Raw genomic sequence first — 27,709 nt, forward strand, 5'->3', positions numbered from 1 at the left:
GTTCCCTCCTATTCATGTTTAAAAATTAGTCTATCCAGTTGTTCGACAGAATAAGCTATAAAGTCAACAAAATAAAGAGTCTAAAGCTTAAAAATGGCCTTCTAATTGAACATATTGACAGGTGTGTAAATGGTGCAGCTCAGCTGCTGCAGATAAAGAAAATGTCTAAAGCACGTGTTCTGAAGGATCAGCTTAAAAATCAATTAATGTATGGAATCCATCTTCACTTCACCATAGGTGGATTTTTCCTTGGAAATTTTTTTGTATTTTTAAGTGGCAAAAAAAAGGAGAAATTATTTGTTTCAAGAAATCAAACGAAGAAAAATAAAACGAAACACACACACACCCACACACACACACACCCACACACACCCCACACACACACACATATATATGTATGTATGTATGTATGTATGTATGTATGTATGTATGTATGTATGTATGTATGTATGTATGTATGTATGTATGTATGTATGTATGTATGTATGTATGTATGTATGTATGTATGTATGTATGTATGTATGTATGTATGTATGTATGTATATAAAACTTAGGATGATTAGTCGTTACACTTCCACATACACTTGTAAATAATTCAATTGTTAATCATACACATTAATTCTTATGTATGCAGAAAACGACACATGAAACCATGAAGTTTGTCAAAAAGAGTTTATTTTAATTTTTAGTCAGTGATTATTGAATTCTTAATTTTACAAGTGAAACAGAAATTCTGCCTTTGTTTGGTTTGAATTCAGTGGAGGTTGGAAAACTTGAAAAATATTTAGCACAAGAATTATGCAGCAATTCCCGCCCAATTATCAATGAGAAGATACTGCTGTGCCAGAAGAGGTTTTAAACAAAACCAAATATTTGTTTAAAAATGGTCAAAGATTCTCATGTTACCTATGGATGGATTTATTGATCCAAACAGTCTAGAACTCGATAGAACTGTAATTGATCCCTCGACAAGGAAATTGGTGTGATTGACAGTGTGATCAAATCTGATTCATTCAACTTTAAATGCCCTTTAAACGCTATAGTTTCATAATGAATTGACTCATCAGGAAAATGTTCTTCTGTTTTGACCTTCTTGACTTTCTTTTACTTTTACTAAGCAACTTCATGAAAATAGAAACACCTTGAAAGAATAAAAGTCCCTGAAGTGATAGAAAGATGTTCAACTCCATGCAGAGTCAAGGCTGCCTCTCACAAACTTTCCCTTTCCTTTTTATTTTATGGTCATGGAGTGAGACTGGCAGAGGACCAAGCTGTTGTGAGCGAAGCCTCGGTTCTTCTAGGTCCCGGAAGGTGAGTCTTATCAGCAGCTTGTGCGATGGTGTGAGCAGCCTGGACCCAGACTTTGCTATTGTGCCCCTGCCTGAGCCCGATTGACGAATGACAGCGCTTTCTCACTGGAGGAAACAAGGAGGCCAGAGGAGAGCTCAGGGCCACATCTGAGTTTCAGGAAAATCCTGTTCTCACCCACTTATCAGCTTCGAGAGTGCCTGATATTTCACTGACCTGCGTGTTCCAGCTGCCCCACAGGGCTCAGCGTGTTGACCAGTTCGGGAAAAGATCTCTTAATTAGGCCGTGTGTCGAAAAAAAAGCAATACATTGAAACTAAACCTGGTTCCTAAGAACTTGGAGACCCTGCAAGGAGGAAGTGAGGTCAGGGCTGTCTGGGTCTGCTGCCCTTTGCCCTCCCATGGGTCTCATAAATTAGGCTGCTGTAATTCTCTCCCAGACAGCCTTATTCCAGCAGGTGTGTGTTTGTATATATGACGGCGAACAAGGGGGATGTAAGGCTGTAATATCTGTGATCTATGGTGTTGGGAATTTGGTTTGGGAGGAAACATGCAACATAAATAAGGTTATCCTCTGTGCTGCTGTGGTTCCAGCCATGTAGATAAAGACACAGCAGGAGGTGGAGCTTCACAGAGCAGAATCTAGATCTCTGGTGGCTTTAAAACAATTTTTTTTTAATTGTTCAAATCTAAAGAAACATACACAATTCAAAATATTTTGAAAAAACCTCTCCAAGAATCTCTCCTAATGAAAGATTAGGAGATTAATTTGAAATTAAGTTCCTTTTTTGACATTTATTATGTATGCAACCTAATATGAAATTAAATATTGCCTGAAATGTCTCACAATGATTTTATAAGATGAAAATAATCAGATTCAAAACAAAAACATTGCTAAAGGTTGACATCTTCATTCCCTGTTGCTCCTGACCTCTGACCTTCTTGTCCACGAGAGTGAAATGAGATAATCTCTACCTCCTGATGGCAACAACAATTTGAGATCATACCAGACAAACCTTGTAGAGGCCAAACAAATAAGCATTTGGAGTTAAAATTCAGAGCTAAGACTTCCACTTCCCGCCTTTGTGTCCTGGCATAAACGCTTTTTTGAAGCTGGAGCGCTGGAGTCAGCCAAAAGACAACATCAATCATGCGTTTGTGGTTCCACCCAGCCTCACGGCCTGAAGGTCTCAAAAAGGCAACAGAAGTCTATTAGCAAACTTTAGTAATTCTGTCTCAAACAAAAATGACAGTCTTGTTTGAATCAAAGCAGCTGCTCCAGTTTTATTCAGCTTTACTACCATTTGATGTTATGAAAGAATTGTTTCATCTGTGCCATTTCTGAATTTTTCTTTTAATAATCCAAAAAAACCCAAATTGTTGCTATACTTACTATGCATTTACTAATCAACCAGACGTATTTTACATCTGAAACTGTTTGAGCACCGTTTATTTCTGAAATATTTGGTGGAAAAATGCTAAAGCCAAGAAACCAAAGAGCACCTAGAAGAAGAAGAAGAGCAGAAGAAGTGTTAGAAAGTTCAGACAAAACAGCAAATCAACCAAAAGTTTTAGTTTTCTATCAGTTTTTCATCAGATTCGGAGCAGAATATTATTTTCATCTCTTTTCAGCATAGATAATGAAGAGAACAAAATTCCCGAAATATGTTGATATATTTAAGTCTGTAGACAAGTTGGGACGAGCGGAAGAGCGTCTTTATAGATGTGAACACGTGTTTGTGTCTGCGTTATGGAGATCATAGCTGCATGGGAACGGTTCTTGAAATGTAAATATGCAGCGAGGCATTACTGATGACGGCTCAGATAACATAGGTTAAAATGTTTGCATTTATTCAGTCGCTGGAGAGAATTCATTTGATTTATCTGAAATCTCCTTGAAGTCTTGATCTTTGCTTTTGTCTGTAGATTCACATTTTAAAAAAAGAAAGTCGTACCAAAAGAAGACCTTTTCCGGATTTGCACAACACGCAATGGAGGAGGGGGGGGGGGGTGCAGTCATCCACACAGATGAATGATATCTGTTACTGCATGCATGCTCTGTCAGTCAGCGGGCAGCGCAGGGAGGTCTTGTGCTCTTTGTTGTTGCTGTGTCTGCTCCCTTGTTAAAGAATTGATGACGCTGTCTTTAGAAAACAAACAGGATGGGAAGCTAAAAAGGTGGTCACTCACCACAGATCTGTGACCCACAGACAGCGGGGGCCACGACGTGTGAGCAGGGCCGCAACGCCCCCCTTGGAATGCGCAGTAGTGTGTGCACACGCTCGTGTTTGTGTTTCAGTGATACCACAGCTGGAATGTGGCTGTCTTGTGCCTGAATGCGTGCCTTTGTATGTTTTAGTGTCAGCACTTTCTGCTGAACAAAAAGTATTATCAATTAAAGGATATTGTTGTATTTATTTATTTTTCCAACTTGCCACATAAGTTGTGATGCCAAGATGAATCAGGAGGCACCCAGGGGATGTGTGTCTGAGGGGCTCGGTGATGTGACACACTCCTGTTGTCAGCACTCTTCTGCCAGGATGTGCGTCTGTCACTGCCAGTCCTGACTCATACTTCACATCACAGCAAAGACGGTGGCCCTGGGGCCGTTTCACTGCACACCAAACCCTGCCTCAGGGCCCCCAGCGTTCTTCTGAAAGCTTAAATCCCATAATTGTCAGGCTGACAGTGATAGCTCGTGTACAAGATACCCTCACCTGTTTGGAAAGAATGAAAACATATACTGTCAGAGGGAAATGAATGATGACTGGAGGGGGAGGGGTCGGTTTGGTGAAAGTGAATTATGAGAACTTCATGAGATAAGTCAGAGAACAGGATCCAAACACACAATACGCTATATCATTGTTAAATTACGGCTTGAATGTTGAGCATTTAATTCAAATGTCAATTTTCTAAAATTTCTAAAATGAAATAGATAAAGAAAGTAAAGATAATTAAAAAATGAACATATATTTTTTGACGGTCAACTTACAAAATTATACAAGTTATCTTAGGGTTATTAAATTATTTTAAGACTTTTTCAACTGATATTCTGTCAATTTTGAGCCACACAAATGAGAACAAATTCGGAAACCTTATTTTAAAATCTTTTTTTTCTTACACACAAAAATGTTTGTTTTTTTCAAGGTGTCCACTTAAAATGAAAACTGTCAAAAATGTGTTTGTGGAAGCAGCTTTTGGCAGGGGTGTATTTGGAGGAGAGGCAAGCTGCCCCTTAGACTTCAAAGCCTCAACCCCCTCAACAACTTTGTGTAAATACCACTTTACCTGCAATTATCAAATCCCCATTGGCTCAGCAAGCCTCCCAAAGCAATAAACAAATGTTGAATTGATCAAAATTTCATATTTCTTGAAACTTTATTTTAGATTCCCTAAAAACTCATGCAGGTGCGCTCATCTGCTGGTCTGTCTTCATGCGTAAAAAACGAATAAACGGGTTCGTTGAAACTCTATTATCAAATTTTCCAACTGTATTTGTTTTTCACGTGATCAATCTGTCATTTTTCTATAGTTATAAACACTATATTTCAGTTAGCCTACTATTACCCCAATAAAACATGCCGAAATTGCCTGGGGTTAAACCAACTTGGAATGGAAGGCGAGGATGTGGAGTTTAATCAATTCAATGGAAGAGAAGAAAACAGAGTGCGATCCTTGCAGATGGACTAAACTGCTTGAGTTTTGCCTATTTTTTTGCGACACGAGCTTCAGTGCTCAAAGTTTGAGTTCAAGCGATGGTCTGCGCTCTCGTCAGGTGCAGCATGACGCAGCTGCCCGGGGCTTGGAAAGAATGAAGAGCGCATTGGAACACCGAAAATGGTGTTTCGCCTCTTTGTTTTACATAAATTGTGGGTTTGTTTAATAAATTATAGAATATTTGCATACGCCCCCCACATTACCACTCCACACAAACACGTGCTAACTGTGCTCAGCGCATTTAAATGCATCAATGTTGTCCTTTTGTGAGCTCACGCGTCTGTTGGATTAAGGATGAGTATGTGTTAATTTAGAAATCCACCACATTAGCTTTTCTTCCAAGTATTTAAATACAACATAAATCTTTCATTGAACGATCTTACGTGATACGCAAGATGATGTATTCAGCCATCACACACGCGCACGGGGGTGCGCGCTGTGGCAACAGTTCGAAAGCACACAGCCTTCTGCTGGTGCGCGTAAGTAGCGGGCTTTGCTTCTCTTCTCAACAAATGTTTTCGTACCAAAGAAGATGTCTTTATTTTACCTAAAACATCCAGGGCCATACTTAAATTTACCTAAATTTGAAATGTGAATGCAACATTAGCTCAATGCGATGGAGGGGAGATTTTGAGCGCAGCAAGGGAATTCTGCTGGACTAAAACTACAACGGGCTGCGGCGCCTGAAGATGGTCTGGTATGCATTTTTACGCAAGAGGCGCGCTCTCTGTGACATGAACTTTAAGTCGGGACAGTTATCTGTCCAATAGGGCCTTCGCAAATGGGATGAAAATATGGGGTACAGACGGTAGTGGGGGCCCTTGATGCCAAAGAAGAGTGTGGGGAAGACAAAAGAGCTGATCATACAGGGTCCAGCAACCACTGCGATCCCGCACAAAACTAGTCAAGAGTCGAAGATAGATGGATAAAAAAAATAATTTTGGCATATTTCATTTCCAACACTGTTCAATATCAGCTTTAACATTTCCCAAAGCGCAACGCTGGATGCGTAAAAACACGTCTTGGGATTGCTTTATGCCCCTTTTCCAATCCAAATAAACTCTGGCTATATATTGAAAACTATAAGGGAGAATGATCTTTTTCAAAATTCAGTTTGCAGACAAGAACACTTAAAGTCTATACTGCCAATAGAAACCCGTTCTTGTCTTGTTATGGAAGAGGAGAAGTCTTTATCAACCACTTCAGCTCCTGCAGCCATGGGGGGAGCACAGGGGAGCCAGTTTGTTTACACCATATCTCAGCAGAGGCCCTCAGAAAGAACTTGGGAAGACACTTCTACACATTCATTTAAACAGCTTTCATTCACTCAATACCAAACGTACCATTTGTCTGGATGCTTTGCTTTGCTAAATTAGACCGACTTTGGGTGGGAGACACGCATATATGATAATACTTTTTATGCTTGCCAAATTTGGGTCAATTTGCCTTTTTATCTTATATATTTATTTCTTAGTTTGAAGCAGCCATCTATTTTATTGTTTAATAATCTCAAAAATCAAATTTAGATTTTTTTTACAATATCAAATACATGCAAAATTACTCGAGCTTTACAGCTCTGTTACTTAATCAAGTAAGTGACAGAAAGAATAAACAGTAGAAAAGAGGCAGCAGCAGTAAAAGCAAAGAGAAAAGTCATCTTTCTCAAATAAGTAAAGCTATTTATGAACATTTTTTTCTTTTGCATGGACGTTTTAAGACAACGGGGGGGCAAGATAACAAAAAAACAGGCTTTTAATGTTTTACTTTGCATTTAAGCATGGGAAGTATACTTATTGTCATTTGGATTTAAATGAGCAGAACAACCTCAGTTTTTAGTTCAAATAAGATTTTACTTACAATTTAATATGTTTTGATAACAGGAAAAATTTTATTTTTGTCCTTTTTGTTTGTCATGAACAGAGATGTGGTCCCCATTGACAAGCCCCTGCCTTCACTGTGCACAGAGCTGGTCTCGACGGTGCGTCTGCTCTGCTACTTCCGGGCTCTGGCTCCATCTAGTGGCCAATATGCTTTACAGCATGATAAACAATGAAGCGCAGACAATTTGTCGTCATGTTTGTCAGTCACGCGGCGGACATATTCATTGGTCAATGGCTCATGTCCGTGCGTTTTCCTGAACTTTGACCTGACCGACAGATTAATACGGAGATGGGCACGGCGTATACGTCAAAGTAAGCTGAATTCCTATTGGTTAAAGCCGCTCACACCCACTTTTTATCCCAAGTTGAAGGTGAAACTCGTCTGACATCCTGTTAGCTAGCTGCTCTGTGACCGTAACGGCTGCTCCAGACTTCATACATAGAAAAATACATAGAATAAAAATAAAAAACGCCATGTCGGTGTTCCGTGATGTCCAACAAGCAGCCCCCGTTGCGGTCTTCAAGCTAACGCAGGACTTTAACAACGACCCGTTTCCCAATAAGGTGAACCTCGGGGTTGGAGGTAAGCTGGCGCGGCGTTAGCCATGGTAACGGTTACCAGGAGCAACGGGGCCGTGGAAGCGGCTCTGCCAGGCGATTGAAGGGACCGATGAGATTAATGTAACCTGCTCAGGAGTTATTTTCATCCTACATTAATTATACATTTCGATACATTTACTAGATATTATAAATTGTTTAATATGTATAATGTTTTTTACTGTTAAAATGCTAGATTTTTTAATGGGAAAAAAAAGTTTTAAAAAGAGGCAAATGTTCTGTAATCTTTGTTTTCTATGATCCTAAACCCTTCTTGACCTCAATCCAAGAAAAAGGGAAAATGCTTATTTTCAGTAATGTTTTTTTTTTCTTTCTTTGCAAAGTAATTGTCATAAATCAACAAACACAGAAGAGCAAGACTGTCTGGTCTGGACTGAGCTCCTTGATTCAAGTGATCCTTGGATTCTGTGTGTGCAGATGGTCAGATGCTGCAGTGGATTTAGGCCACAGAGCCCCGTCATACCAAAAATAACTGCAAACTGTCACATATCAATCAGTGATTATCATAATGCTCCTAACAACCCAAAAAAGCCCTTTTCTTCCATTCTTTGCATTTTAAATTCACAAATGACTTTCTTTTTTATGTTTTTTTTAAACAAAAACATGTAAAAAAATCCTAAAATATTGAACAAGCTGGTGTTGCACAAAAAAGTGATATCTGTCCTGTAGAGATTATTGCAAACGTTTTATCAAGAGGTGGCAGTTCAGCTTAGTAGAACAGGATGTATTTGCAACAAATCTTTTCAGAAAAAGAAATAGAATCAGCTTCAGACGGCTTTTAATTACAATACTATCATAATATGATTTCTATTGAAATAGTGAGCGACAAGAAGGCTAAGTTAAAACTCCCAGGCATAACATGTACCTGTATAATTGTTTGCAACTTAAGTTCTTAAATAAACTAATTAAAAAATTATCTAAATTTGGAGCATGTGAATTCTATCCTCCACTATTAGCTCGCATGTGTTGCTATATGGTCGGGAATCATCCAAGAAAGATGAGTATTCCTGCTCAGTGAAAGGCCAGAAATCCCCAAATGAATGGGATTTGTTCTGCAACATAAACGCACCAAAGCCTATTTCTATTGACTCTCTTTTTCTTCTTTGTGAAAAATATGCTTCCTGCAGCTTACAAGACAGACGAAGGCAAGCCCTGGGTTTTGCCGGTGGTTAAAAAGGTGGAGAAGCTCATTGTGCACGATGACAGACTAAACCACGAGTATTTGCCCATCCTGGGCTTGCCCGAGTTCAGATCCTCTGCTTCCAAGATCGCGCTTGGAGACGACAGTCCTGCCATCCGGGAGGACAGGGTAAGTGTTTCCAAACAAACCCGCACTCCTTCTGGTTCTTATCTGGTTGCATTAAAGCTAAGAGTTTTCTCTGGCTTTGGCTAGGTGGGGGCCGTCCAGTGTCTGGGGGGTACCGGCGCTTTGAAGATGGGTGCAGAGTTCCTCAGGCGATTCTATAATGGAAACAATAACACTAAAACACCCATCTACGTGTCAGCACCGACTTGGGGTAAGCCCACACTTGCACAAAAGTAAACAGTGAAGCAGCACAGAGTACAAACCTGCCTATCTATGAGTAAAGTTCCTCATGTGAGGACTTTGCTTCGTTAGGAACCTCTACAACGACGAGCATCAAAACTGGGGAAGTGATTAAAGCTTTGCATTAGGAAATATGTCCTCCTGCTATCACTTTTTATCAGCAATGTTCATTTTTTATCAGTTTAGATATGTGCAACACCCGTAAAGCAATCTTTTTGTTATCTGCAGGAAAAATACAATAACAGTAATCGCATTTGAAATTTGTTTGTTTCAGAAAATCACAATGGTGTTTTCACCAACGCTGGGTTTGAGGACGTTCGTCCGTACAAGTACTGGGATGCAGAGAAAAGAGGCCTCGACTTGGCTGGCCTTCTCAGTGATTTAGAAGTCAGTGAGATCCAGTCAAATGTTTACATTCTTTTTTTTATTGTAGTTCACGTTTTTTTTCCTCGTGTTATCTCATGCAGAGTTGTCCAGAACGCTCCATCTTTGTCCTGCACGCCTGTGCCCATAATCCCACCGGAACAGACCCAACACAGGAGCAATGGAAGAAAATAGCTGAAGTTATGATGGTATTCATCTCCCAAATATTGTTAACAAATAATATGGTAGATTATTTGAAGTTCTAAGCTTTTTTCCTGCTGGTTTCTAGAGGAGGAAGCTGTTTCCGTTTTTTGACTCAGCCTATCAGGGATTCGCCTCAGGGAACCTGGAGAAGGACGCGTGGGCTCTCCGCTACTTTGTCTCCAAAGGCTTCGAGATGTTCTGCGCTCAGTCATTCTCCAAGAACTTTGGCCTCTACAGTGAGTAACAGAAAAACCTGTCAAATGTGAGGCGGTTTACATTTTTATGTAAAAGAGTCTGGCGATACGATACCTATCCCGAAATGCGTCCCACGATACGATACATATCACAATATTATAGCGAAACACATTTTATTTTTCTTTTTTTTCTATAAAAGAAAGCTTCAGTGCTTTACTCGTTCTTATCTGAACACGCTACAAAGTACCACAATCTGCGTTCTTATATGATACTGGCAGCAACATGGCACTGAGTTCCAGATAGGTATCCTTCCCAAGTAAAAACTAAGTAGTGCATGACTCATAACAACAAAACAAGCTGCTTCTGGCTGAGATCTTGTTGTTGCTTTGTGCAATGTAGAGCTGCTCAAAGAGGCTCAGTGTGTGGTGCTGCCAACTAGTGGTTGGGGGTTTAAGTGGAAAACAAGAGTCGGACGCCCCTAAATAATTAAATACAGATCGGCATGATAGCATTTTCAATCGATACAAATATTGACAAATGAAATGTCATGATTTATCGCAGAATCAATTTTTTTTCTGTAATGGCTGCTTATATGAAGATTGAAATATTGTTTTATGTGCAATCACCAGATGAGCGTGTGGGCAACCTGACCATTGTAGCTCGTGACTCCGACAACCTAAAGAGGGTTCTCTCCCAGATGGAGAAGATCGTCCGGATCACTTGGTCCAACCCGCCGTCTCAAGGAGCTCGTGTAGTTTCCCTCACTCTGACCTCACCTGACCTCTTCTCTGAATGGTCAGCAAAGGAAATCTTTACATCATGTTAGCTTTGCTTTGCATGAAGCCCAAATCTAATACAGAGATGCTCTTTTGATGTTTGTTTTTCTTTAGGAAGGAGAACGTAAAGACCATGGCTGACAGGGTCTTGCTGATGAGGGCTCAGCTTCGAGCAAAACTTGAAGTTCTGGGTACACCAGGGACCTGGAGCCACATCACAGACCAGATAGGCATGTTTAGCTTTACAGGCTTGAACCGTAAGTTCACCTCAAACACACATTTCCGAATAAACTCATACAGTAAATATTTCACAAAAATACTCCCAAAATTAATTATTTGGATTCCAGGAGAACCGGAGTTTTGACATTTGGTACATTAATCTGAGATACCACTTTTTAATAAGTGTATAATTAAAAGAAAATGAAAAAGAGACAAAAATTAAGAATAGGATTTTTTTATTTAATAATTCCAGTTTGGAATTATTAGCACACGCATGTCTTTAAAGGTTATCCTTACACAAACTGACCGATGGTGTTTTTTTCCTGCAGCAAAACAAGTGGAGTACATGATAAAAGAGAAACATGTCTATTTGATGGCTAGTGGCCGCATCAACATGTGTGGTCTGACCAGCAAGAACATCAACTATGTAGCTGAGTCTATCCACGAGGCCGTCACCAAGGTGCAGTAGAGGGATGTGGTGAGCAGAGCTCCCAGCGCTCCGTGCTGCACGGGTACCAGCTGCTCCCATCGCGGGGACGGCGTTTCCACAACAGTTTATTGCACAATGAATGCAGTTCTTATTTGCACAGATACAAAGACAGCTCAGGCCCCAGTTTGTCCTGTTTCACAGAGATTGTGCTATGCAATGCCGAACGAATACATTCCCAGGATCCCTGTAGATGTTGTTTGTGTATTTATGTTCTTAATTTGTGATTTGTTCCGTCCTGCTGAAAACCTGTCAGGGAACTTTTTTGTCCTTTATTGCTCCTGTCATTTGTTGTAAGTTAGTGTGTCATTACATGAACCTTTGTGGAGGTTTGTTTGGAACTATGGCTGTCCTGTCATTATCTCAGATATGCGGACGAGAATCAAAAACGTTTAAATATGATATTTTCCTAAACAGAACATCCTGTTTCCAGTTCAGGCAGCATTTAAGGGATCAAAGTGACTGAAGCATTTGTCCTCAGAAACCCACACTGCTACTTTGCTCAGATACGTTAATGAATCTACACGTGTGTGTTTTCAGGAAAACTCAAGACCACAGAGTGTAGATAAACTCTTCTGTGATAGCTTGGACCGGAATGACACAGGTGTCATGACTTCAGATCAACCTGTGCTCTCGATGATTCTGGTTCTGACAGGTAGCAGCTAGTTATTGTTGACTGGTTGTGCCACCACAGCACTGTTAAGCAAGACTTCTGAGGTACAAACATGGTAATGATCAACTAATGTGTTATCTTCTTGTGGACAGTAAAGCAATAAAGACGACTTTTAGGAGACACACTGACATGAATGAATGATTTATTCCAATAAAGATAAATAAATGTTTTCCTGCATTGTTCTTCATTAAGCTTGAATGAATAAGGCTCAGTTCTATTTTATGCACAAAAAAAATGTTTGGAAAAATATAGAAAGTAAAAATTAAACACTGTAACACAATAAACACAATAAAACACAAATCTACTGGAATGATCCAGTAGATTTATTCATATTAGGCATATTTCTTTTTAAATATATATTTTTGGATCTTTGCGTATTTTTACTTTAACCTAAACATGGTCACTCTTTAAAAATAAAATGACTTTAACTGTGAATGCTCTCCACTTGAGGCGTCTGACTCACAAAAATTCCCAGACTCAGCCATCACATCAGCACTCTTCTGCTGAGGGATTTGTGTGTACAGCTGCATCATTATGGACAGCTCTGCAGTGCAGCATGCTGCGCATGAAATGTGCACAGCCTGTCAGGCTGAGTGTCCCCAAACACCTCCTGTGAGCGTGATTGTATGTTCTGATGGAGGCGGTGGCTTGACGTCAGCGTGTGTGTCACTGCCTTTGGCTGGCAAATGTACATAAGTGTGCCTGTAAGATTTTGTGCTGCAGATAGACAGCTGAACTTTGTTTTATTATTGCTCTTGTGTTTGTTTTGTCCTGATTCAGTGAGCAGCAGGCTCTAGCTCTTACCTAAACTCATTATTCTCAAGAAGAACTCTACACCTTAGAGGGAAAATGTGGTGCAGACCGAGCCTTTACATATGCATGCATATGAAAAAATCTATAGGGGCAGTATGCATGCAGCCAGAGACCCTAAACCCTCCTATCTTCTTTATGTTTGCAGCTCTGGTAAAATAACCTCTGAACCCACAAACATGGGGTTAATGATATGCTCCACTGAATGTATTCAGATGTAGCTTATGGAAAGGACAGTAAGTTTAACAGAAACGTATCATCTACATACAGAATACTACTCATGTTATAGGAGTGGATGCATTCTGCAGCACAAGGTCCAGTTCAAGCAGAATTTGCAACAATAACAAAAAAATTGCAGTGCTATTTTCAGATCACATCACCAAGTAAAAGATTATTTCCATGAAGCCATGTGGCTTTTCTTTCTTTTAATACTCCCCATATGTTTTCATTTAGGCTATAAATGTATTGTTTCATGGCTTGGTTGAAAAGTTGTGCTCTTGTTTGTGGCTTTTACCCTATAAACCTTGCTAGTTTTGGTCCTCCTGGCAGTCATTTCACGTTTTGGCAACATCCAGACAGTTCCCTGTGCAAATATCCTTTTCAAGATGTAGGAACTGCCTCACCAAAAACATCTGAGCATGGTCTGAGACTGCAGTCCTCCACTCATCAGGTAAAAAGTCAAAGCAGGCTCAGATCTGCTGGTTCATGTCAAAGAAAAAAAAATCTCACCTTCTGTAAAACATGTGGATGCAGCTACCTTTATAATAAAAAGGGGTAAATACTGAATGAGTTTAACATAAACTACAAACTGTAGCTATAGTCCCATGCTAGGACAGCTAAAATCTAATCTTCAGGTTTGATAAAATCCAGTATTTGTGATCAGCAAAGAGGATGAAAGGTGGGATTGTGTCATCCTGAGTTTTTTTTTTCCTTCTTTTTTTTGGGCTACAGCAGTCTAATGTGAGAGTTGAGTCAGAGCTGGAAAAGAAGTTATTGGACAGCCAGGGAATACTGATGAGGATGAGGCTGTCGCATGCTTTCAGCCTCCTCCTTACAGTTTGTGTTAGCTCCTCACTGGCGGTTGCTCTGAACCCTCCTCCAAACTCTTTTCTTCATCCGGAGACTTTTTCCTCCTCTTGTTACCTAGAAACAGGACAGAAGATGCTGGAATTCAGGTCACAAATTTGTACTGTTACCTAAAAACGAGTCAAAGCATTCAACACTTAGAATAAAACAAAGAAAAATGCATTTATCTCGGCGCAGCAAACCGCTATTTAGCGGGGGACACGGCACATGCGTTGTTGCTAAGAGACCCTCGAATTGAATGCTGCGGCTGATGGAAGAGTTCAGACACATCTGACGCTTATGTGTGGGTGAGCTTTGACACGGTGGTCATGGCAAATTACGCACTCAGTTTGCGCAGGAGCTTCTTCCCCATGTTCTCCTCGGAGCTGGACAGAGACAAAGAGCTGATGAAGGGAGAGGTGGACACCTCTGTCAGGACGTCTGTGAAAAACAAGAAAAGATGTGAATAAACGGATGAAGTGGATCTAAATGACCCACTGCAGGTAATACTTTAGGGCAGTGTTTTTCAACCTTTTCTGAGCCACGGCACACTTTAACCTTAAAAAAATCCCGCGGCACACCAGCATCCAAAAAAAAAAAAAAAAAAGGAGAAACTCATGGTCTGTATTGTACGACGGAGTTTTAGGGCCACGGTGAGGAAAAAAAATTCTGGCCAACGTGACGAGATTAAAGTCGTCATGTCGACTTTAATCTCGTCATGACGAGAAAAAACTCGACACAAAGTTTCGAGAAAAAACTCGTCTTGTCGAGATAAAAGTCGAAATAAAGTTTCAAGATTAAAGTCGCAAAAAACTCGTAAATTTACGAGATTATTGTGGAAGTGAGCATCATGCAGAGCAGCAGGTGAACGCCGTGCAGCAGCAGAGCAGACCACCTAAACTTTGTTAACAGGTGAGCTGAATGTTTATTGATAACGTTCCAAATGTCTGGAGGCTCATTTGATTGATTTACAAGTTATTAAAGTTTTATTTATTGATGGTTGGTTTGCAGGATCTCTGCAGCCCGATTGGCGGTTTTTGATATGGGCGATGTGGGCGGTCGCCCAGGGCGGCACATCATAGGGGGCGGCATTTGCCGTGCCTGATGCGTTACGCATAATGTGCTTCATACTGAATTCAAAGAGGAAGCTTGGCGCTTTTAATTTGAAATTGCTTCAGCAACCGACACTTAATGCTGGTATTTTGACACATCAGACTATTAAGAATCTCTTCCTCCTACTTCCTCTTCACACTTATGGTGCAAAACAAAAACAAAAAAAAAACAAAAAAAAGAATACCTCAGAGTGAAACAACGTAAAACAGGCACATGAAAAGGAATTAGGCAGAACAAACATCCGTGCTCAACCCAATTTCGAAAAAAGCAGGCAATGGAGATTATTTCCCACAATTCTTTGCTCCGACACAGCAGACCCGATGCGCACGTGACCACCGCCCTCTGCTACAAGACGCTTGCGGCCACACCTCTTTGCGGTAGTCTTTGGAACATAAGTCAAAAAACTCAAGAGGGGAGCGCAACTCGCCGGTGGCTGGCTGAATCACACTAACAGGTGATTGGGAGTCTTTTTCTATCTGACAATCAACTCTGAGCCGCAGCTGCGCCTCCCGTCATAGAGACGGAGCCGCGTGTGTCAGAGGGAAGGGGAGGGGGAGGGGGGATGAGCGCAGACCATTTTTTTAGGATTGAGTTTTTTTGGAGGATTTCTACTGTTGGTGTTGCACAAATTTAGGGAAATGCCAAACATTTTTGGAGTAATCCCACTGATGAGTTCTATGATTTAGTCTTTAATGTTTTATAAGACCTAAACATATTAATCACAATAAGTTTTATTTTTTAGATCTAATCCCTCTGTTATGTTTCACAAAGACACACACAGGACGTCACACATTAAGAAATTATTGCTAAAAACGAAGCAGGAGTCCAGCTCTAAAAAAAATGCTCTAAAAAATGATGAAAGAGCAAAAAAATGGAATTATTTGATATGTAATTTCTTATTAATATTTCCAGGCTTTCTTTGTTTTTTGTCCTGCAGCATGTTCATATTTGTATAATTTTGACAGAATATATTTAAATGGAGAACAAATTATTACAAGTTATTTAAGGTTTAACTTGAATTATTCTGGATTAATGTTCCTGTTTTTATTCATATTTATGTTCAAAAAGTTCAGTGTAAAAGGTTTAAAAGTTTAGCTTTAGTGTGTAGTTCAGTAAATCTTACCTTCTTCGACTCAAAACCTTAAGCGTGTTTTTAACTTAGGCCCCTGTGTGACTGAGATTGACCCCCCTGTAATACGAGTCTAGAAAATTCATGCATTTTTTGAGTAAAATGGCTAAATAGAGGATAGGGAACACAAGAGGATGTTGTCAAATTTTGTATGTGTCGGCGGGGGGGGGCGCTGGTGGGGTTACTCGCCCAGGGAGTAAGTTAGTGTAGAACCGCCACTGTAACAGACTATTTTCATTCATCTTTGTTTTTTAATGATCAAACGGGTCGCTTCATCTGCAGGAGGGGGCGTATGGAACACTGTTTACTTCTGCATTGGTGTTGGGATGACAGGTTCATGACGTAATGTGACAGATGAACTTCAGGTTATGTGAATGAAAAGGAGAATAAAGGCTGCAGCGGTCCTCTACACCCAAACGTGTCTCTGAGCTCCTTATTTTACATATGAAACTCCGCTTTACTGACACCGAACTCCGGAAAGACTGCTACACGGAAAATAATCTGATTTTGAGTCGCCAAAAGACTCAGAATCTCTTTGTTTTAAACCTATAATCCGGAAATAAAGCTTCACAAAAGGCTCCACATATTTCATCTTCAAGCTAGGCTCCGATAAACGGACAACTTCGGGGTTTTCTCCTTGTTAATCTATGAATTTTTCCCCGTAAATTTACGAGTTTTTATCTCCTAATAAAATTACTTTTTTTGTGGCCATAAAACTCTGTCGTAAACTCTTAAATACAAAGCCACTAGCTCACTAACATTAGCCATAACACTGAATACTCCTGAAAGACTCAGCTTCACTTCTCTCACGCAACATTGCGACTTTAATCTCGAAACTTTATTTCGACTTTTATCTCGACAAGACGAGTTTTTTCTCGAAACTTTGTGTCGAGTTTTTTCTCGTCATGGCGAGATTAAAGTCGACATGACGACTTTAATCTCGCCACGTTGGCCAGAATTTTTTTCCCTCACCGTGGCCCTAAAACTCCAGTCCCTCCACAATCTCACATGCATTTTTGAGATAATTGTGTCAGAAAAAGCTGGAAACTGCAGCTGTTTTTTTTTTCTAAAAAATGCAATAAAAGTTAAGTTAGAAGATTTAAAAACAGATTGATGTGTGTTCGTTGTTTCAAGACGTTTAACAACAGATCTCCTTGTGCGCTGTCAATCTCATGACCCAATGCATCATGGGAGATGTAGTGCATAAAACGGCTGGAGATCGGTTTTCGGAGCTTCAGTGTTTTGTTCACTTGTTCCACGGTCTAATACCGGATTCTGTGCAAAGCTACATCGCTAAAGACGAGCTTTAGCTGCTATTTTGTTAGAACTGAGCGACTTTACGAGCTAAATCGGGACAAGGAAGTGAAGACTTTAACCACTTCTGATTGGTCAGACTGATGACATGTGATTAAGCTCCCCAAGAATGATTGGTGGAGACAGTTAAAGGGACGGGACTTTTCCAAAATACAGCCGAAGGTGCAGCTGAATCGCGGTACTGTACAGTCATTCTTATCAAAATGTCTTTAATAAAATAAAATAAACGCAAAGAAAATGTATTTTACATCTTTTATATTCCTAACTCCTCAGTGTTTTATCAGGGCCTGTTTGGATGAACAGAGAGCTGAAATCCTGGAGATGGGAAATGTTTTTAGATCAGTTAATGAGGACAATTTCCCACGGCACACTTGACCATCTCCCACGGCACACTAGTGTGCCGCGGCACACTGGTTGAAAAACACTGCTTTAGGGTGAGGTGGATGAGGAAGTGGAGGAATATTTGCCGGAACTGAATAAAGCTAAAAGTTAGCTTTTGATTTAAAGAAACTCACTTCATAAGTTTCATTTTTCGCCTTTTAAAGTATCAGAAAATGAACAAATGATTATTTTTTCTCAATTTCTTGGGGCTCTGTGAATTTACCAGCTACAAATTGACCAAAATCATGTCACATTGAATTAAAAAAAAAAGGCTTTCAAGCCAAAGGACAAGTGGCATCTACCATTGTCAGCAGAGCTCTCTGGCCAGTCCTCATGAATGTAGGGAATCTCATCCATGCGAAGGAACACTGCATCATTTGGACTCCTCTGCCCATCTGATTTACTGCCTGTTGGGGGGGAAAAAAAGTCTCAACAGCTGCAGCAGGTTAGTGAATCTGCCTGTAAAGGGAGATAAAGAACTAGTTTTTTTCTGTCAACGGTTTTCAGGGTCCACTTGATGGTTAAATACAACATTAACTGTTGATTATAGGATCCTTTTACACAGACTCCAAAACTGCATTGAAATTCCTGGCTCTGCCTTAGTTGGTTCATGTTCTATCTAGAAGACAGGAAATATTTTGTTTAGATTGGAGGTTGTGTCTCAGACTGCATGGCCTTGAACTGTGGTGTGCCCCAGGGATCAATCCTGGGACCCTTTTTGTTCAAGCTCTACATGCTGCCACTAGGTCAGTTAATTTGCAGTAATAACATATCTTATCACAACTAGGCAGACGATACTCAGATCTTTGTGTCACTGACAGCAGGTGAAAATTGGCCAATGGATTCACTCAGTTGTTGCATCCAACAGATCAGTGCTTGGATGCAAAACAACTTTCTCCAGCTAAACTCAGACAAGACTGAAGTCATCGTCTTTGGTCCTCAGAAGAAAGAGAAAGTGTCGGCAGTTACCTTCACTCTCTGTTTCTAAAAGCTTTTAAATCAAGTCAGAAACCTAGGGGTAATCATGGACTCTGTCCTGAACTTTAACAGCCATATCAAGTCAGTAACATCAACAACATTTTACTATCTAAAAAGCATTGCCAAAATCAAAAACATAGTGTCAAAGCCAGACCTGGGGATACTTATGCATGCATTTGTCTCCAGTAGGTTAAAATACTGTAACGGCCTGCTCACTGGCCTCCCCGAACGAGATGTAAAACAGCTTCAGTACGTCCAAAACGGTGCCGATCGAGTCCTGACTAGAACCAGGAAGTACCATCACATCAGTCCTGTGCTCAGGTCTCTGCACTGGCTTCCTGTAGCTAAATAGACTTTAAAGCAACTCTGCTTGTTTACAAGTATTTCCATGGCCTTGCACCAAAGTACATCTCTGACATGTTAGCGCCGACATATGAACCATCTCAGACTCTGAGGACCTCAGAGTCTGAGACTAAACAAGGAGAATCAGCGTTTAAGTCTTATGCAGACTCTTTCCTTTCTTTTAAAGTACATTTTATTTTAATGATTATGTATATTTCTTATCTTTGCACTAGTATGTATTGTGATTTTAATGCATTTTTCTGTTTTGTGAAGCCCTTTGAATTATTTTCTGTACGAATTATGCTATACAAATAAACTTGCCTTGCCTTAACTGATTTAGATGCAAAAATTCAGATTTTAGCTAAAGACGAGAGAAACAAATTCACCCTGTGAAATCTCTACTGTTGTGTGTGGCCACAGAATATAAAATACAAAATAAAAAGATTAAAAGTATTTGACTCAAAGAGAAAATGAGAACTACAAAACTTTTTTTCCCAAACAATTCTTTGGATTGAGGGATTAAAAATCAAGATTTATTTAAGATTTTCTTATATTTAGCATATATTCTGCTTTTTTCTGTTTTTTTAAGGCAATTCAGGCCAGCTGTTCATATATCTTAGGTTTCATTTAGCACTGCAACACAACACAATCAGCTCATCATTCATGAACTACTAAGGTGTCTGTGCACTTATTTTTTAGCAGAGGCTTTAAGACAGAAGAGATACAATGTAATCAGAAAAAAATCTTTTTCTGCAGTTATTAAAACAACTTGATCAAATCTCATACTATGACATAAAATCACCTTAATACAAATATTATAAGTCAAGCGATGTTATTGCTAGCTCATGGTACTCTACTTACGAACAATGCGATTTCTTTCATTGAGGTGCGAAGTGCTGTGAAGGCCGCCATGGGGGTGGAGATGTGCAAGGCGTGCCAGCCCCAGTCGGGTGTGAGGGTTTGTCAGGGGAAGGGCGATGCTGTTTGAGCGCGCTTCGGGGGCCGTACACCTCCCTTTAGAGTAAGGACACACAGCATCTGGTGTCTGTGGAGAGCTGTCGATGCGACTGGCTGTCAGAGCATTCTGGTAATGGTTCCTGGTGATCTGTGGACATGAGCAGCAGTTAGTCATGTTGGGACCGAAGGGGATATCTGGGGTGATGAAGGGTCACGTATTGACACGACCTTAATCCTTCAGGGTGTGCTGTGGAGTGTAATGTTTTTATGTTTTTCGGGTTTTAAAATATGTAAGTTGCGTGGGAACATTTGTATCAATGTGTAAACATCACATTGAAATCCTGTCATTCGTGAAAAATTAATCAGCTGAGACAGCCCAGCACAGCTGGAGCAGCTGCATTTGAGTCTGCTCCAAAATAATTGTCATTGTTAGAAGAAAGCAGTAAAATCCAAGCACTGTGAGGGTAACTTCTGCCTGATTTAGGTTTCCAGCAACAACTCAGTGCATCCACAGCTTCACACATGACATGTAATAAACATATTTTATGCTCATTCATGTGAAGACAAGGCCTGTGAGCTGCTCTGACCAAAGCTGCACCTCAGACCCAAAAGCACAGCCTGTGAAGGAGGAGCCAGCACACTTCATTTAACAGAAATTATTTTACTGTTCTCTGTTTATGTGAAACAAAATAGGTTAAAATCATGGATAAACTCCTTCAAAATAAAAATAATGAAAATTAAGTCATTTTTGCTGTTGGTTTAAGCATAGATAATTATAGATAAATATGTTTGTGTACATTTTTGAACTAATCAACTCTTAGTGATTAAAGAAAGAGAGTGTGTGTGTGTGTAGGGGGGGGGGGGTACAGGATGTCTGCATTCCCTCAGAATCTGGGATTAGGCCATATCAAAGCAAAATGCTGCAGCAGGGCTCATTATAGTTTTCTCTCTTATGATCACAATTTATTGCCAGACATTACAGACTTCATTAAGTTTATAATAAGGGGATGCTGAATCCATTATTGAGTTTTAATGATGGAAGAGGTTTTTTTGTGTGTATTTTTCAGAGTCTTTTGCTTTAGCGTTTCTGTTTGTAACCTTGATGATCTGCAGGTCTGTCAGCTGCCGGACGGAGTAGTCTGGCAGATAAAGTCCCGACCCAGGCGGGAGCTGGCCCATACTGCCTCCACTCAGCAAGGAATCTGATTGGTTCAGGCCGCTGCTCCGGGAGCTGCACCTGCGAGCTGAAAAACCACACAAATTAACTATTAGCAATTTCCACGACTGCATTTCCCAAGAAATGTAGAGAATGTGTGGTTTTATAAATATCATAAAATCACTTCCACTGTTTTTTTTTCTGTATGGTTCATTTTTAAGGTAAAGTTTCACTTAGCAATGACGCAAAAGTAGCTTTTATCTTCTGATTTGACAATATAGCAATATCTTTTGCAAACTGTGTGTCATGACATGAAAATGCTTTCAAATTATGACGTTTACCTGATCAAGACATCAGAGGTATTACGGTAATACCTTCTATCTATCCGCCCTTCTCTGAGAAATGTTTTCTAAATCTTTAAAGAGCACAGATTCTCCCTGGGGTTCTTGATCAGTTTTTGTCTTTTTAGCCAATTTAAAAAAGCAAATGTGAGTTAACCTGTGACATTTATTAATTCCACATCGAAAATGCGCTAAAACCTGCAGATGACAGAAAATCAGAAGAATTGAAAGGAAAAGAAAAGAAATAATCGTCTTCATTGTTTATTTCTCCGTCTTTCCTGACTTTCAGCTTATAAAGAAGAAAAACATCCCCCAAGGAATGATGCTCCAATTTTTGTGTTGTAAGAACAGTGTTATAAAAATTATTCGTCATCCCAATGGCTCTGCTTGGATGTGAATAAACCTCTAAAGACTCTCTAGAAACAGAGGAAGGTTGTGTTGCTTTTGTGCAAATATGACAATGCTGTAAACTCTCAATTTATTATCCTAGCGAATTCTAGTGATCAGCTGATATCCCATTCCCTTTTCTCTTTTACATTTCAAAATGCAAAAAAAAAAAATGCTTTTGATTAAACTTTGAATCAAGTTGTAAAACTATTTTCTGAATAAAGGAGTGTTGGATTATAAACCAGATCAAACTGCATAAAGGTTTTTTTTTTGGAGGATTTTAATCTTAATTGAAAAATAATGCATTAAAATTAGCTGTATTCACTCTGAATCCCCCATCTCCCTATTCTTGCTTATTAGATTTCTTTCTTTAACCAAATCTTGCCTAATATTCTTATTTATTAGTTGTTTTATCTCCACAGGAGCATTTAAGGCAGTTCTGCAAAAAATGAGTTCTAGGTCTGTCCACCGATCATTGGCATGGAAAAAATGGTTGTTTTTGTCAGACATTGATTAGAATAATGGCTTGGAAAAGACAAAGTCAGTCACTTCAGATTTAAAAAAATTACTGCAAATGATTGTTGAGATTTCGTTTTCTGTTCATTTCAAGAATGACTTCTTGAATTTTCAATAACGTCAAAACAATCCTTATTCTCTCACTTTTGAAATGCACCACCACGAGTAATGAGAAAAGAGCATGTGCAAGTGAGAAGACGCTCTCCCTGCCTGCTGCACCGCTTGAGCTGGATTTCATATAATCCAGCTCAGGTCATGTCCTTCCTCAGGGAAATGTCTCTGAAGTCACGTCTTTTAATTACTTTCTTCCCACAGCCTCTGCTGCTGCTCCTACAGGCTGACAGACGCTGGGTGGCAATTAGAGAAAAAGAAAAAAAAAACATCCGTCCATCCAAAAACACAGCTTTTTGCCAAACTCAGCAATCCTCCATTATCATGACTGTGACCCCCATTAAAATCCACACGAATTACATATAGCATGCAGTGACATACCAGAATGCAGGGGAGAGATTAGTGCTGGCATGCCGTAGTATGAAAAAGGTCCATTTTCAAACCGCAGAGCCTCCTTTCCTATCTCTACCTCCACCCGCCCCTGAAAGAGGAACAGTTTGGATCAAAGCTGCATGTTTATGAGGTAGGAATTGCATTGGATTAGTCATCTCACATAGTTATTGAATTAAAAAATAAAGTAAAAAAACAAATGAAAACATAAACGAGATAATTTTCCAACCAATCAGACTGTGTGGCCTCACCTGCAGGATCAGGGTGAAGTAGTCAACAGGTTTGTTTCTCTGATAGAGGTAGTGCTGAGGAGCATGCTTGTTCTTAGGGTTGAATTTCAAGTCCTGTACAACGCTGGGATGTTTGATGAGACGCAGCAAGATCTTCTCCGACAGATGACACGGCCTGAGAGGCTCCACTTCTACAGAACAGTTTCAGGAAACATGTGACAAAAACCACAAAAAGACACAAGTGCAGCATCTGTATCCATGTAAACCAAATCACCTGTTGCCATGAAACGATGGGTGGCGAGCAACAGCTGCGGGGAGATCTTCACCTTCAGCTCATTTTCAGCCAGTTTGAAGATGGAGAAATCCTGCAGGTTCCTTTCATGGTTGGACACTCGCCTCTTGTTCCGGTTGTCAGCTTTAAGCAAAAAGATTGTGCAATTTTAAAAATGAAACAGAATAAAAGCTCTGAAGGAATGGAATAAAGAGAAATTTGTGACAATTTTCTCTAAATTGGAATTGTACAGATCCACTGTACACGCTGTATTTTCTGTGCATTTCTGTGCAATCGATAAATTGACTTGTCTTTAACGGGATTATTGAAATACGCCAACGCTAAGTAGAAGAAATAGACAAAGGTGTGCAAAGTCTGACTCTGTAGGGATTATTTATTCTGATTTTTGAAAAAAACAAACACTAAAAGTGTGGTGACAGATATTTCATTAAAATATTTTTGAAGCCAGATGTTTTACTGTAATTTTCTGTTCGACTACAGTTGTGGCAGTTGAAAGGGGGACGACATCTTTGCACAGAGGCTTCCCGGCTAATTAAAATTGAGCAGATTATGAGATTAGCCGGGATCCTGGGTCGCTTATTTTCATGATTTAATTATGCAACAGAAAGGAGCCGAACACAACAGGGAAGATGAAATCAATAGTTCTGATGAGAAAAACACATAGATAAAAGAGGCCAAATTATTTCTGTGGTTCTACTTAATGGATCTCATTTATGTTAAAATTTTTGCTGCTTTTCACAATCCACTAAATAAATAAGATGGAAATTTTAGAATCCCAGTGGAATTTTAATTATGATTATGCCATTTTTTTTAACCAAAATCAAAAAACCTGTCTAATTTTTTCAAGGACATGGTTTCTGCAGAGTGGCAGGAGTTCATCAGAAATTCACCACTGAGTTGTGGGCAGAACTGCTGGCATGGAGTAAGCCTGCTCCTTTTCCCATCATCCATTTAAAACCTTGAATCTGTGTACATGCTTGCCTACAGCCCCTCCCACCTCCAACCTAACATTACCGTTGCAACAAAAATGGCGAGCAATATTGGAGCTATCCAGCCGTACAGTTTTGAGCCAGATGCCCGTTTGGACGAGGAAAATGTAGACAGTCATGGATCTGGTCATCTACAAGTAGATGCATCAGAATGGAGCGGAGCAAGCAGCTTGCAGCTAGAAGCTTTTTCCAATAGCACTTTTTTTCATCTGCTCCTGATTCACAAAAATTTGAATAAATCGTCAGAAATGCAATTTTAAGCCTAATTGTGTTTGTATATGTCTTCCATTGTGAGAATAATGCCACAGGAACATGCTAAAATCACCAAAAACACAAATTTCATCAGAGTCAGTCTTTAAAAAACAAACAGGCAGTAAAATGGACTGTGTTAATACATACTGTACAGGTCAGTCTCATCCACGATCTCAGACTTGATGATCTCTTCAATGACGTCCTCCAGCGTGACGATGCCCATCACTTCATAGAAAGGGTCTCCTTCGCCCTCGCTGTTCACCCTCTGAACCACAGCCAGGTGGGACTTACCTGCATGCAGAATTATCATTATCGATTATCGTTATAATAACATAACTTTGCAATGATTCTCCTTTAGCACCATAACCGTTAAAATAACTGGATCTGACATCTTCCAGACAGATCTGTGGGGTCAAGAAGAAAGTCAGCACTCACTTCTGTAGCAAAACACACCAATTTACCTTGGAGGTTGAATTAGAAATCTGTATTCGTTTGGGTTCTGAGACGAAAACAGAGTCGACATTTAGGGATTAATCTGGGAGCACTTTTGACAACTTGACCCCTTACATAAACATTGAGATTATGCAATCTGTTAGGGGATGTCTGCTGAAGAACTGCCCATACCTCTGCCACCTCTGTGAAAAAAACAACACAAGTAGTCTTTATTGGCCCCAAGAGCAAGCCTCTAATGCAACGCCCCCACATACTGTGATTAGCTGAGCACGACAGGCCTGCCATATATAATGACACAGCCCGCCAACAGCATTTCCTGCTTTGAGTCGACGGAGGCAAAGTGACAGGGGCCTAGTGTTGCCACAAACCTTCAGCATCACAGGGACAGCAGAACAGCAAAACAGCCAAAGCACAAATTTGTGTTGCATAAGAACTTTCCGTTTAGATTCACCAAGGACAAATATTTATGCAATATTTATGCAATTTCATCCTTAAATTTAATCTATTTTATTTATGACTTGTTAAATGTCCCTGCCCTCAGATTCCTCCTGCACGCTTTAAACAAAATCTGAGGCTCAGATTGTGGGAGATGAGCTCATTCAGGGGGGATCAGTGCCAGGGGTTTAAATGTTTCAGAAGCTTTAATCCTGCCCAACAAGCAAAAAAGAAATAAAAAAAATGAAAGAGTGACTGACAGGCATCTCTGTACATAAAATTGAGCGACTGCCTGACACAGCAGCATTGCTTTGTGTCCTCAGGTTAGCTTGACTTCAGAGTGCAGGTGAATCAGAGCAGGATTTGCCCTCAGCTGCTAATGCGCCTGGGCACTGCATTACATCACTCATGTGTTACATAATAATCTTGCAGGCTGCACACTCTTCCACAATCACACATGCACATCCATATGCCTGGGGTGAATGCTGGTTCTCCACGGCTGTCCCTTTTGCAAATGTTAAGAAAAACATGCTTCCATCAACAGGATTCTCATGGAATACATAACTTTCTTTACGTTTCTTTCAGCAAAATTGAAAAAAAGAAAGAAAATGAATCACAGTTTATATCTGCATCAATAGTTTTTTACTAATTGTTTGCATAGATACATCACAATAAGTTTGATGACAATTTGGCATGCATAATGTGGATACATTTTGATTTTATTGTTTTTTAGGTAATGTCTCCATTAAACGGGCCTATTTGACCTATTATCCACAGGTTTCTCAACTTTATCTTGCCACAACACAAATTTGTTACAATAAACTCCGTCCATCTTCTAAATCCCCTCAATCCCTTTCAGGGTCATGGGGCTGCTGGAGCCTATCCCAGCTACTGTTAGACAAAGGTGGAGTACAGCAGTTCGCCACAAAAAAATCACACCTAAAGACAATTTAGAGTCCTCAATTAATTTATGCAGCATGCTATAGGGGAAGAAGCCAGGAGAAAAAATAATTGTGTTAAGCGTAAACTAGGTTTTGACACACAGTCAAACTGTTGCCATGTTGCTTTCACTAAGGAAAGTTCAAAATAGTGAAGAGTTAGCAGAAAAAAGTTTTAAAACAAGTCATCTGGAGTTAGTTTTTTTTAAGTTAAAGACATTTCAACTCCTATCCAAAAGGCTTTCTCAATTGGATAAGAGACGAAAAGCGAGGCGTAACATTAAACTGGAAAAATCAAGTCCAGATGACCTTTTTTAAAAATAAAAAAAACTTTTTCTTCTGGTGTACAACCATAGATGAAAGCCATCTCAGATACCCTTAATTCCCATTTGTGAGATTGGAAACGTTCAAAATGTGGAGTTTAGGATCAGAGATTCCACAGTGAAATTGGTCGACAGACATTATAATTTGTAATGCATGTAAAAAAGTACACATTTATTTATGTAAATAACGAATAAATACATTTGGAAGTTCTAGGTGTGAATGTCATGGGTAGGAATAAATAAACTTTTAACCTTTTCTCATACTTTTGTGAACAATACATGACATGACTTTTTTGTTAGAAGTTATTTCACTTCGTTCTATTTTCTTTTATTTATTACTTTTATGCTTTTTTATTTATATTAAAAGCTAATCAAATTTTCTCATAAAAAATAGTTAAACCGACAGCATTTATGAGGGGTGTTGGAAGAAATAATTTCGGCAATATATCGCGATAGTTAATTTGGCGTACTTGTATCTATTCAAAATGCTGCCAGGACGATATTTATTTAGCTATTTATGGGCGTCCTTCTGCGTCTGACTCTTGTTTTCCACTTAAACCTCTGACCGCTAGTTGGTAGTCAGGCCCACTCAGCCTCTTGAGCAGCTCTACACCACACAAAACAACTACAAGATCTCAGCGAGAACCAGCTTGCTTTGTTGTTATGAGGCATGAACTACTTAGTTTTTACCAATGAGTTCTAGCGCTAGAGGAGACATCACATGATTCCTCATGGGAGGAGAGCACCGCCATCTTGGTGAGGTCAAGTTACTGCTGCAGTGCATGCATGTGAACACATTTTTGCAAAATGCCAGTTCATTG

The 27,709-nt window shown here is 39.7% G+C and overlaps 2 protein-coding genes across 5 annotated transcripts in view; one reads left to right on the top strand and one right to left on the bottom strand.

Moving 5' to 3' along the window:
* got1 (glutamic-oxaloacetic transaminase 1, soluble) lies at window positions 1-12,155 on the top strand. 4 transcript variants are annotated; one of them, XM_078932202.1, is made up of 10 exons: window positions 1-1,311; window positions 8,651-8,832; window positions 8,917-9,040; window positions 9,344-9,456; window positions 9,537-9,641; window positions 9,722-9,872; window positions 10,461-10,626; window positions 10,722-10,864; window positions 11,156-11,286; window positions 11,854-12,155. In XM_078932202.1, the coding sequence occupies exons 3-10, from the start codon at window positions 8,959-8,961 to the stop codon at window positions 11,977-11,979; spliced, it is 1,017 nt and encodes a 338-aa protein (XP_078788328.1). In that variant the 5' UTR covers window positions 1-1,311; window positions 8,651-8,832; window positions 8,917-8,958; the 3' UTR covers window positions 11,980-12,155. The 4 variants fall into 4 exon arrangements, with proteins under 4 accessions (XP_078788328.1, XP_004077195.1, XP_078788326.1 ...); XM_078932200.1 differs by lacking the exon at window positions 1-1,311 and adding an exon at window positions 7,082-7,488; XM_078932201.1 differs by lacking the exon at window positions 1-1,311 and adding an exon at window positions 7,504-7,586.
* The window catches only part of cnnm1 (cyclin and CBS domain divalent metal cation transport mediator 1), a 23,542-nt gene continuing 6,878 nt past the window's right edge, over window positions 11,046-27,709 (bottom strand). Inside the window, exons 2-10 of the mRNA XM_004077385.4 lie at window positions 24,887-25,030; window positions 23,481-23,621; window positions 23,228-23,397; window positions 22,968-23,067; window positions 21,174-21,319; window positions 19,980-20,223; window positions 18,101-18,205; window positions 14,207-14,302; window positions 11,046-13,939 (exon numbers count right to left, since the gene is read on the bottom strand). Coding sequence (XP_004077433.2) covers window positions 13,860-13,939; window positions 14,207-14,302; window positions 18,101-18,205; window positions 19,980-20,223; window positions 21,174-21,319; window positions 22,968-23,067; window positions 23,228-23,397; window positions 23,481-23,621; window positions 24,887-25,030 — 1,226 coding nt within the window. The 3' untranslated portion in view covers window positions 11,046-13,859. The remainder of the gene's footprint in view (window positions 13,940-14,206; window positions 14,303-18,100; window positions 18,206-19,979; window positions 20,224-21,173; window positions 21,320-22,967; window positions 23,068-23,227; window positions 23,398-23,480; window positions 23,622-24,886; window positions 25,031-27,709) is intronic.

This window comes from Oryzias latipes, chromosome 15 (assembly GCF_053564925.1).
Source record: "Oryzias latipes strain Hd-rR chromosome 15, Olatipes_Hd-rR_3.1".
Taxonomy (NCBI): Eukaryota; Metazoa; Chordata; class Actinopteri; order Beloniformes; family Adrianichthyidae; genus Oryzias; species Oryzias latipes.